Genomic DNA, 12972 nt, shown 5'->3' with positions numbered 1-12972 from the left:
CTTCCAACTCTGACACTGAAAAAAAAAAGCAAAGAACACGAAACGAATGCACCTCAAATCTCCAAGGAGCAAAAAGCTTAAACTGAGAAGAGAACAAGGCTGTGCTAAAATCTGAGACCTGACTTCCAGCACAAGGCTTGATTGCGTTTTTTTTTTTTTCCTCCAGTCCGAGGCGGAGCCCGCGAACCCCATCTCCTCAGAGCGCCACCCCCTCAGCTTCGCCCGATGGGCAGAAATTTTCCAAATATCTCCACCCCTAGGCTGAAAAGCCAAAAAGAAGTTTTGAGCCAAGGAGGGGAAGAAAGGAGTTGGGGCAAAGCAGGAGGCGTTTCCCCACCCGCATACATCCCCGTCCCCGAGACACCCAATCCCCCCACCCCCAGCCTGCCCACGCCTCCCGCCCCCGGCTCCTCGCCCTGGGGACAGCTGGCAGCCCCGCGCGGACCAGACACAAAGCCGATCAATCCCAGAGGCGTGGGGGCGGAGGGACGACCCGCCGGGGCTTTCCCGGGCGCTGCTCTCCTCCTGCTGCCCCCTTGTTAGGACCCGGCGGACGCCTCGCCTGGTTTTCACGCCCTCTAGCCCCCACCCTCACCCCCCGCAAAAAAGAACAGACCCCCATCCCTGGGCTGGAGGACCCGCCTCTTGGCAGCCAGCTGAGAAGGCGCCCCGGGGAGGGGGAAATTGACATCCCATCTAGAGCCGTCCCTCCTCTTCCTCCCCTCCCGACTCTACTCCTCTCCCGCCCTAGAAGTTCAAGGGCTCCCGGCCTCCTGCGCTCCTGCCGCCGGGACCCTCGACCTCCTCGGAGCAGCCGGCTGCCACCCCGGGAAGATGGCGAGGAGGAGCCGCCACCGCCTCCTCTTGCTGCTGCTGCGCTACCTGGTGGTCGCCCTGGGCTGTAAGTTGCTCGGGTTCCTCTACCCTTCCTGCCTGGACCAGCCTGCCCCCACCCTCCAGCCCCCCACGGGGCGCTCGCGGAAGGAGTCTGGGCGACTCTGGGCCGAGGTCGCCGCGGGCGTCTGACCTTGCGCCCCAGCGAGCGGGAAACCCAGGGTGCCCGCGGGCGGACGCTGGGAGCAAGGGAGCGCGAGGTCGTGGGTTTCTTGTAAATTGCGTCTGATTTTGTCGGTTCTAAATACAGAAAATTAAGGGTTCCCACTAGCAGGTTCTCATCTGTTTGTAAAGTTGGGTTAAGTTTTCAGACAGAGGGACGTGATTCGAATGCAAAACTCACTACCCACTGGTAAGATGCTAAGATCCCAAGAAAGATGGCATCACTGGGAGGCGGGCGCCGGCCACACTTTGAGTCCCCGGGGAGGGGGCAGCGTCCGCGTGGTCTGGGCTCTGTAGCGTCCCGGCTGAGCCGGTGATATGCAAAGCACTTGTGGGGCGGAGATGGGGGGAATTCGTGGCTGCTGAGCCAGAATTACTTTTATCCTCTCCACCTGCACATCTACATTCAGTTAGAGAAGTCTGGTCTGGGGACTCTAGCCAGCTGCTGTGTCCTCAGGGGACATCCAACGGGACGATTGTTAGAAAGATTCAAAAGCCACATGATCCAGTAGCTGGGGAGACGTCCCAAAGCCAATTTCGCCGGATGATTTTAAACAGGATTGTCACGGATTCTGGGCTCATGAGATTTAAAATCCTGGGAACGTTGCCGTTATTTTTTTTCTTCGCGTTAACTTTTTAGGAAAATGGAGGAAATTACAATAGACCTTAAGCAATGCAGTTTGACTTTTGCTTTTTCTTTTTTCTCCTACCTTTTTTGTTTTGCTTTTTTCCCTTCCTTCCTTTCTTTTTTCTTTTCTTTTCTTTTCTTTCTTTCTTTCTTTTCTTTCTGTCTGTCTGTCTGTCTCTCTTTCTTTCTTTTGTAAAATGAGTTACTATTGCTATTCTTGTTCCGGTAAAGTAATACTTATAATACTTAACCTGCGGAATGAGTGTCTAGGACCACAATACAATGATATTTTCTCACGCCCTCGCTGCCCAAATGATCATCGCACAGCTCAAGTGATGTGAGCACGTCCCTTTGTGGAGGAGGAAGGTGCACATTGTCTCAGGGAAGGGACATGTGCTGACCAATATTATATAAAGTCAAACCAGAAAGCCAAAGTTTCACAATGAAACCCTTGTGCAATTTTGAAATATCAGTTGGTATTATACGGAACACACAGAAGAAAAAAATGCACTCATGCTAAAAGGCAACAGAGAGGTAGGTTGGACAAATTGTAACAAAACAACTGAGAAAGTTATGTATTCTGCTGAAATCCTAAATTTCAAATAGAAAAGAGTGTGCCTGTTAGTGTAGAATTGTCACTAATTAAAAACAGAAAATCGTTTCTGCTCTGCTATTCCTATTGACTCACCAACATAGAAACAATACACCCCAAGTTTGAAATCGTAATGGAGAAACAACCAAGAGGCAAGCAAAAGCATAAATGAATGGGGCTGAGTGACCTCTTCAAGCTTTAGGTAAATATAACACATTTGCTCTGCTAAACTTGATTCCTACAGGGGATAAATTTGGAAGTGTTGCGGGGACTTTTCTATATTGTTCCTGAGACACCAAAAGATCTGGCATTGCAAGAGTGTTTTATTTGTGTGTGGGTTTTTTTTATGTTTAAAACAATTTTAGAACAGTTTGGATTTAGATAAAAATTCCAAAACTAGTATAGAGAGTTCTCATATACTCCACACCCAGTTTCCCGTATTGTTAATATCTTACATTAGTATGGTACACTTTATTCAAATTTCCTTCATTCTTACCTAATGCCTTTTCTATTCCAGGATGCCATCCAGGTTACCATATTACATTTAGTTGTCATGATTCCTTAGGTTCTTCTTGGTTGTAACAGTTTCTCAGGCTTCCCTTGTTTTCTCTTGCTATAATGGGTTTGAGAAGTACTGGTCAAGTATCTGGTACAACAACCGCCAATTGGTGTTTCTCTGACATGTTTCTCATAACTAGTCTGGGGTTATAGGGTTTTTGGTGGAAGATCAGAAAGTGGTAAGGGACCTAGGTAAAGGGACATTTTCATCACATTATCTCCAGGGAACATACTGTACACATGACTTACTGCTGTTGATGTGAACCTTGATCGCCTGTAATCCTACTCATAATGTAGTGTATACCAGCTTTCTCCACAGATTACCTACCCTTTTATCTTCATTTCCATACTAGATTTTTTGGAAGGAAGTCACTACATGCAACCCACACTTCTTCAGAAAGGAGAGTTATGCTCCATCTCCTTGCAGGCGGAGTATCTTCATAAATTATTTGGAGCTCTTCTGCATGGGAGATGTGTCTCTCTCTTCCCTTCATTTATTTAATCGTATGTTTTTCTATCAGTATGGGCTGATACATATTTGTTTTATACTTTGGGTTATAATTCAATACTATTTTATTTATTAAAGACTTAGTGAATTTCTAATACTGTTGTTACAGATTCATCTTCTTAATATTCTTCCCAGATGTAACTGTGCCACTCTTTTGGTCACTCCTCTCATATACAATATCATGCTTACTCCCTTCCTTCCTTTTTTTCCTGTTGTTTATGAGCATTCTTTATATCTTTCTCAGTAGTCTGAAGGATTGCTTTTTTGATGCTGTTCTTGTTATTTAAATGATGATGTCAGTATCACTGTTGATACATGGACATTTGTGTGTGTTTAGTTTAATTACATTTTTCTTTCCCACTCCATTAGGAAAAGAATTTCTTGATGTTTGCTCACCACTATATGTCCAGTGCTGAATGAAGTTCCTGGTTAATAGTAGGTATAAATATATGCCTGTTGATTCTGTGGTGTCTTAGTCCATTCAGGCTGCTGTAATAAAATACCATAAACTGAGTAGCTTATAAACAACATTTATTTCTCACAACTCTGGAGGCTGAGAAGTTCACATTCAAGATACCAGCAAATTCAGTATCAGGCAAGGGCCCACTTTCCGGTTCATAGATGGAGCCTTCTCAGGGTGCCCTCCCATGGTGGACGAGGCAAGGCAGCTCTGGCGTCTCTTTGTAAGGGCACTTGTTCTCATGACCAGATCACAGTCCAAAGCCTTCAACTCCTAATACCATCACATTGATGATTAGATTTCAACATATGAATGTGGGGGGACATAAACCGTAGCAGATGGAATGGGGATGAGGCAGGGTAGGTAAAAGAAGTGTATAGATTGAACTGATTGCCATATAAATCATGAAGCTCTAACTTCATGTTAAGTAGGTGGGGTGTCAGATTTCTCTGAGGCATCATTTAAGCTGATATCTCAAAACATAATAGGAATGAGTATTCCGTGTTTGGTGGGGGTGTTGTCATACCTTTTGGGGTCTCTCAGAGCCAAGGAACTGATTGTGAATGATCTACCTAGCCAGTAGCAGCTGGTCCTCAGATCTGGACTGGGACCTGATCCAGGCGCTTAGCCTGAGTCTAATCTCTCATCAACTGATAAAGATTGTGGTAGGAGAGAGAGGTCTGAATCTTTTGTAAAAGCACAAGGTGCTGCCTTTTTGCCAGAACTGACCCAAAGCAGCACTCCAGGGAACTGGTACTAGGAAAATTCTGCCCTCTGTATCTATTGTTAAGAAGCAACTGTCATAATCAATTTACTGGGGAGAAGTGGTTCCATGCTGGCATAGTCTCAATTATCTGATGAACAGAAACGTTAAAATGGGCTTGTAGGTGGATTTAACAACCATTTCAAGACTATGAAAGAAATTATATTAAAAAGAATGAAGTCAAGAACAAAAACTTCAGCCTGAGCACAGTGACTTCGCTACAACCGAGAACACTCATATATCCTCCCACATGCGCAGTTTAATGAGAGGAGCCCAGAGGAGCTTACAGATGTTCACCACCCATGGTTTCCATTGCATTGGTTTCCTCCTGTGGGCCTTCTCTGTAGAGAAGATGTATTAGAATACAGAGGTAAGAGCTGCTAGCTTTATTGAAGTCAGACCACCAGGAAGCTATAAAGGCCATTACTTAAAATACTATTTTTTCATTCCACGCAATATAGTAATAACACTGCTGAGTCAATACTCCAGTATACGCCTCTAGCTAGACTGATGTTTTGAGGAAGATGATAGTGAGGATGGAAAAGGGGAATCAGAACATGGGTCAGGTGCTTCCTTTGGCAAAAGCAGCAAAAGAAAACTTAAAACCAGGGGCTGTTTTCTTGGACGGTATTAGTGTTAACAAGGCTAGAACTCAGAAAAAGCAATCCAGCCGCATTACTTTTCTATGGCTGTGAAACATATGACCACAAACAAAACAATACAAATGTATTGTCTTAAAGTTCTAGAGGTCAGAAGTCTGAAACAGGTCTCACTGGGCTAAAATCAAGGTATTGGCCGGGCGTGGTGGCTCATGCCTGTAATCTCAGCACTTTGGGAGGCCAAGGCAGGCGGACCAGAAGGTCAGGAGATCGAGACCATCCTGGCTAACACGGTGAAACCCCATCTCTACTAAAAGTACAAAAAATTAGCTGGGCATGGTGGCGGGCACCTGTAGTCCCATCTACTCAGGAGGCTGAAGCAGGAGAATGGTGTGAACCCAGGAGGCGGAGCTTGCAGTGAGCCGAGATCACGCCACTGCACTCCGGCCTGGGCAACAGTGCAAGACTCCATCTCAAAAAATAAATAAGTACATAAATACATAAATAAAATAAAACAAAATCAAGGTATCGGCGTAGAACATTCCTTCTGGAGGTTCTAGAGCAGAATCTGTTTCCATGGCTTTTCCAGCTTCTGGAGGCTCCCCATTCACAGCTCTGTCCCACCAGCTTCTAAGTGTGTGATGCCAGGCCGCCATCTCTCTAGTTCTCTGTCTTCTGCTTCCTTCCACTCATCAGGACCCTTGTCTCACCTGACCTTGGGGTCACCTGAGTAACTCTGGATAATTTACCCATTTCAAAGTCAGCTGGTTAGCAACTTTCATCCATCTACAACTTCAATTCCTATTTACCATGTAAAGTAAGATATTTATAGTTCTGGGGAGTAGGATGTGGACATCTTTGTGGGGCTATTATTCTGTCTCTCACAGCAGCCAAAACAGTGTTTGCAGTGTTGTAGCCAAGAATATTCTAGATTCTGTGAAGTCACCATAACTTTTAAAGTATAGCTCATAGTGATATAAAGCTGGTTGGTTTTTTAGTTTTGTTTGTTTGTTTGTTTTATTTGAGATAGAATCTCGCTCTGTCACCCAGGCTGGAGTGCATAGGTACAATCTCAGCTCACCACAACCTCCACCTGCCAGATTCAAGCAATTCTCCAGCCTCAGCATCCTGAGTAGCTGGGATTACAGGCGCCCACCATCACGCCTAGCTAACTTTTGTATTTTTAGTAGAGACTGGGTTTCGCCATGTTGGCCAGGCTGGTCTTGATCTCCTGACCTCAGATGATCTTCCTGCCTCAGCCTCCCAAAGTACTGGGATTACAGTCGTGAGCCACCGCACCCAGCCTAAAGCTATATTTTTTATGAGTTGTTTTTCAAATTGCATAGTATGGTGGTAAAGAACATGCACTCCAATGCTGCACTCTGTGCTCTTACCAGCTGTGTGATCTTATACAGGTTAACACCTGTATATATGTCAGTTTACTCATCAGTGTTGGTGATAATCCCAGTAAGAGTGCTTACCTCATAGAGATTTAGGAAGAATTACATGTATAGCACACTTAGTAAACTGGAGAAGCCATTGAAGCCTTTTGACATTGAGTATCAGTTTGATTTGCATTTTAAAGAGAATGCATTGGATGGAGTATGGTGAATGGAAGGATTGGGGTGGGGGGAGTCAAACTGGGGAAACCAGTTAGAAGTTATTGGAGTAGTCCAGGCAATTGCTTATGTAAGTACTTATTTTATATAGTTTATCGGTAAATATACTCACATAATTACACATACACATTTAACCACTGACAATTGCTTTTTACAGCTGTCACCTAGTGATGTGATATGTTCTGAGAAATGTGTCGTTAGGTGATTTCGTTATTGTGTGAACATCATAGAGTGTACTTACATTCTGTGGTAGAGCCTGCTGCACACCAAGGCTATATGGTGTAGCCTGTTGCTCCTAAGCTACAAACCTATACAGCATGTTACTATACTGGATACTGTAGGCAATACCTAAACATATCTAAACATGGAAAAGGTACAGTAAAAACAGCATAAAAGATCAATGGTACACCTGTATAGGCACATACCATGAATGGAGCTTGTAGGACTGCAAGTTGCTCTGAGTGAGTCTGTGAGTGAGTAGAGTGAAGGTGAAGGCCTGGGACGTTACTGTATACTACTGTAGACTTTATCAACACTGTACACTTAGGCTACACTAAATTTATAAAACAATAAAGTTCTTGTGTTACAGCAGTACAGGTGTTATAGCATCTCTAGATAATAAGAATTTTTCAGCTCCATTATAATCTGTGGGACCACTGATATGGTTCATTGTTGGCCAAAATGTCATTATGTGGTGCATGACTGCATTTGAAATGTAGTTAATTAAATCTGATCAGGAATTTTTTTTTTAAATGGCTCTTTGGTTTTTAAGGACATTTTTAAAAATCATGTATGCTGCATTTTCAACTTTCTGTTCAGTTCCCAACCTATAAACATGAAACAGTAGCTCTTTTGGTTACTATATAGACCTTGTTTCAATGTTATTCTCTTTCCCACACGTAAGTTTATTTTCAGTATTTGTTTCCAGTGTTTCCAGAGTTTCCCTGAGTTGTCATCCTTAGAATGGTCATTTTACTGGATTTGATGTTCAGAAGAGTGGCCTTCTATGTTCCAAAGGGTATGAGTGTATGCATGCATGGGGTGTGGGGGGAAAGAGAGAGAGAGGATGGATGGCTGTGTGCTCAAGTAAATGCCTGCTACAGGAACACAAAACCCTACTCTATGAATCTTTAGGCCAGTGAATAGGTAGGAAATGCTCTCCAGTTTGAATTGTTCCTACATTTTTATGAGCAGAGAAGCAAATCCTGTGAAAGTATTTCAAGAGCTGCCCTCTTAGCTGTCCATTGTCTTGGCTCAGAAAGTCCTAAGGAAGAATCCTTGTAAACTTAACAGACAGGAATTTTGTTTTTTACTGGAGAGCTCTGCTTTTCTTTATCGCATGTCATCAGCATCACATTTTTATTTGTTTTGTTGGGTTTTCTGTTTTGTTGTAGTTGTTGAAATTTTCTACTGGGATAATTTAGGACGGGCTTGTCTTTATATTTGTAAGGAGTAAAAATGCATAACCTGGTCTGTCTTCTTTATGCTAGGTTTATCCAATTTGGTTGCTTTCATTTTGTCAATGCAGTCACCCGCTGTTTTTACTCTTCGCTTTCTTCACATTGTGAAACTTGCTAAATACATACTATGGACAAAACCAAAGATAAAAATGAATTAATTGTTAAACACATTTTCTTATATGTCTAACTAAGAATAAGATATGCTTAGGGTAAATTCAAACAGAGCAGCAAGTTTATAAAACAAGAAATAAGTCTCCTTTCCAGGCTTCCTAACTCCTATGCCTCTCAGATAGCCCATCCTTAAGTTTCCTGCATACGGTTTCAAGAAATTAGAAAATAAATAGTTCCAGTATATATAAGCATACTCTTATAATTTCTTTAGAAATAAATATCACAATTTATTATGCTTACTGCTGTATACCTTCCAGAAAATCAAATCATATTATATATAGTGTTGTGCACCTTGCTCCAAAAAGTTATTTATGTTAGTAATTAAGCTACAACCTAAAGTTCAGTCTACAAGCAGGACTCAAGATAACATCTTATAGAAGCCTTTAAAATTGTTGTGTCAAAATGCAGTGGGAGCTATTTTCTAACTAGAACCACCAAAAATAATGAAACAAAGTGATTAGTAAAACAGAGGGAAATAAACTTCCAAACCAGTAACCAAATATGAAAAGGGAAAAATTCCAACCAAGATCCAGTTAAAAAGTCCAAAGGAGAACGTGTGTAAACCCAGAGAGGACAGAGACACTAGCACCAGCTAAGATTCGCAGACAAGTGCAAATGGGTGCTATTTTTAAAGGAGACCAAAGAAGCAATAATGACCACAAATAAAAAGGGAACATGTGAAACTTCTGGGCAAGTGCTAAATTTGAAAAGACAGAATGGTGTTTATGTTTTTTAAAAATGCATTAGAGGGCTGGGCACCGTGGCTCACGCCTGTAATCCCAACACTTTGGGAGGCCTGAGGTCAGGAGTTTGAAACCAGCCCAGCCAACATGGTGAAACCCTGTCTCTACTAAAAGTAGAAAAATTAGCTGGGCGTGGTGGCGTGCACCTGTAGTTCCAACTACTAGGGAGGCTGAGGTGTGAGAATCACTTGAACGTGGGAGGTGGAGGTTGCAATGAGCCAAGATTGCGCCATTGCACTCCAGCCTGGGCAACAGCAAGATTCTGTCACAAAAAAAAAAAAATTCACTAGATGCATTTTCAAATAGGAATGGATTTTGATCAGAAGCAGAACTGATACAATGGAATAAATAAAAACTCAAGTATCCATTTGTCCAATAACCAAAACATACAGCCATCTATGTCATAAAACACTAAAATTGTACCTAAGCATATTGGAGACATGAGATTATTGTACGGTCCATATAGTTAGTGCTTTTGGATCCAGAACAAGTCAGGTTCTTTTGTGCCGTGTGTTTGTGTGTGTGTGTGTTGGGGGGGGGTATAAACAAGTGAACATCTATGCCATTTTATCTCGATACAGTACTTCTTCCCAACCTTCATTCGTCTGTGTTGTTGTTGCTATTGTTCCTCATGTGACCAAAAGCAATTTCTCCCTGAAGGTCTAACTCCAAAATTCCTTGCGCCTTCTCCTAATTCTTTCCAACTCACCGATTCCTCAAAGTTGATGTCTACTGTATATTATACTCTGGTGTTTTTGGTATATTCTTGATTCTCCTATGGCACTTACTAAGTTGTACTTTTATAATTTTTCCATGTATATCTCTCTGTAGTGTGAGCTTGTTGGGGCAGAGACAACACATCTTTGGGTCCTTAGTACCTAGAGTACTGCGTGGCACATTTAATACTTGATTAAATAGAATTACATAAGCTGGAATTTAATGCTTATTTGTTTTGTAGCTTCATAAAATTATATAACATTTTAGTAATAAAAACCTCAAGACATATGTACAATTAATAGTCCCAAATGAATGCATAATATTTCTGCTCCTAAAACTCTCTCCTCCTCTTTTTAACAGTGGCCTCCCTAGAGATACAAGGAAATATAGAGACTGGTCTGCTTTATAGGATTTTAGGAAATTTTCCAGATTTCCTGATGCCTCCTTATATCCTAAAAGCACATAAGTTCCTCTTGAATTAGTAAGCATTGATTAAAAACTCAGATTAGTCAAACAATACACTCCTCAAAAGTTGCTTAATCTAGAATAGAACAAAGCACATGTATTAGTCTGTTCTCATGCTGCTATAAAGGACTGCCCCAGACTGGGTCATTTACAAAGGAAAGAGGTTTAATTGACTCACAGTTCCACATGGCTGGGAGGCCTCAGGAAACCTACAATCATGGCAGAAGCAGGAAGCAAACACATCCTTCTTCACATCATGGCCGGAAGGAGAAGTGCTGAGCAAAAGGGGGAAAAGCCCTTTATCAAATCGTCGCATCTCATGAGAACTCACTCACTATCATGAGAAAAGCATGGAGGTAACCACCCCCATGATTCAATTACCTCCCACCAGGTCTCTCCCACAACATGTGGGGATTATGGGAACTACAATTCAAGATGAGATTTGGGTGGGGACACACCCAAACCATATCAGCATGTTAGTTGTAAAAGTTCTACTCTGGAGCAGGGTATCTCCAAACTTTCCCCTCATGGCCCAATCTCTTTGTTACTCAATTGATATAATAGCAATCTATATCCCATAATGAGCAAAAGTTTATTAAGAGAGATGAGACAATAGAGACTGTTTTAGTCTATTTCTGTTGCTGTAACAGAACCCCTGAGACTGGGTAATTTATAAACAAAAGAGGTTTACTTGGCTCACGGTTCTGAAGCCTGGGAAGTTCAACACTGGGCAGCCACCTCTGGCAAGGGCCTCATGCTGCATCAGAGCATAGTGAATGGCATCACCTGTGGAAGCACCCGCAGGAGCAGCAAGCGAGTATGTACAAAAGAGAAAAAACACAAGTGATAGCCTCACTTTTTTTTTTTTTTTTGAGATGGAATCTTGCTCTGTCACCCAGGCTGGAGTGCGGTGGCACGATCTCGGCTCACTGCAAGCTCCACCTCCCGGGTTCACACCATTCTCCTGCCTCAGCCTCCTGAGTAGCTGGGACTACAGGTGCCCACCACCATGCCCGGCTAATTTTTGTGTATTTTTAGTAGAGACGGGGTTTCACCGTGTTAGCCAGGATGGTCTCGATCTCCTGACCTTGTGATCCACCCACCTCGGCCTCCCAAAGTGCTGGGATTACAGGCGTGAGCCATTGCACCTGGCCGATGGCCTTACTTTTTAACAACCTGCTCTTGCAGTTACTAATCTAGTCCCATGAGAACAAGAACTCACTTGCCTGTGTGAGAATTAACCCAGTCCTATGAGAATGAGACTAATATCTTCGTGAGGGTGGCAGAGTCTTCATGACCCAAACACCTCTTTAAGGTCCTACCACCTCTCAACACCATTCCACTGGGAACTCAGTTTCCTATGTGTGGATTCTGAGGGACACACTTCAACCATTGTAGAGCCTGATAAAGTGATCTTCATTTCCAAATCAAAGATGATTTTCCTAGGCATTCTTGTCAGGTATTTATACAGGTTGGTGCAAAAGTAACTGCAGTTTTAGCTGCCAGTTTTAATGATTTTGTGGGATCTTGACACCTGCTCATTAGCACTTAAAAAATTACCCCTGGATCCAGGTGAGTCATCATCTTGGCCAAGAGTCTCATTCGGCATTAGGCAAATGCCAAAATCAGATCCACATAAGAATCTCAGTTCAACTGTGCTACTGCCACCCAGGACAGCTATCTGAAGATACAGATGTGTTCGAAAAACATCAGATCAGTGATCTTCAAACTTTTTTATATTACATATCCTACTTCGTTTTTTAAAAGAGCGTATGTCCTGACATTTTTTTATAAATTATAATATGTATTTCTGTATTGACATATTAATCATAAAACATATAATACATAGAATAAATATCAAATGAATGAGATAATGGAGCATTAAACAATAACACACTAACAGGGCAGAAATGAGGTGGTTATAGCTCTATATTACAGTGTCCTGTAAAGGCTCTATAAGTAAAATAATGTGAGATTGGTACATGGATAGACAGACAAACCAATGGAAGAGTATATAAACTCCAGAAATTATGCCAACTTTATTTAGAAATCACGTGTGTGTGTGTGTGTGTATGTGTGTGTGTAAAATGGTAGCATTTGAAACCATGGAGAATGCTTAATCAATATTGTTTCAAATGGGAAGCCATTTGAGGGAAAAATGGATCAGAACCTGATATTCTCCATGATGATTAATTTCAAATGGATCAGAGATCTAAATGTAAGTAGGTAAATAAATTAAACCATACCTCACCCCACCAAAAATAAAATAAAATAAAGCATGGGTCTGTTCTTCTATAAACTGGACTGTATATAAAATGAGTATCTGCATGGGAAAAAACACCTTAAACAAATCCAAAGATAAATGACTAATTGGGAACGGATATTTGTAAGTTACGTCTCTGATGGAGTATTATCACTGATATAAAAGGAGCCCCTAAAAGTTAAAATGCAAACATCAAAATTTTATAAATGACACACAAAAAACCCAGAGTTCCCAGAAGAAAAATTTAAATGGTTCTTCAAATATGAAGCTTTTCTCAGTATAACTTAAAGTGCAAATTAGATTGTCCCAAAGATAGCACTCCTTCCCTTAGCAAAATCACATAAACTCATCCACATACTGTTATTGAAGT

At 41.9% G+C, this 12972-nt stretch overlaps 1 protein-coding gene across 1 annotated transcript in view; it reads left to right on the top strand.

The window, feature by feature from the left end:
- The first annotated feature begins 727 nt into the window (after window positions 1-727).
- Window positions 728-12972, top strand: part of JAM2 (junctional adhesion molecule 2) — a 78704-nt gene continuing 66459 nt past the window's right edge. The window contains exon 1 of the mRNA XM_015133082.3: window positions 728-901. Coding sequence (XP_014988568.1) covers window positions 835-901 — 67 coding nt within the window. The 5' untranslated portion in view covers window positions 728-834. The remainder of the gene's footprint in view (window positions 902-12972) is intronic.

This window comes from Macaca mulatta, chromosome 3 (assembly GCF_049350105.2).
Source record: "Macaca mulatta isolate MMU2019108-1 chromosome 3, T2T-MMU8v2.0, whole genome shotgun sequence".
Lineage (NCBI taxonomy): Eukaryota > Metazoa > Chordata > Mammalia > Primates > Cercopithecidae > Macaca > Macaca mulatta.
This window is presented reverse-complemented; position numbering and strand designations above follow the sequence as displayed.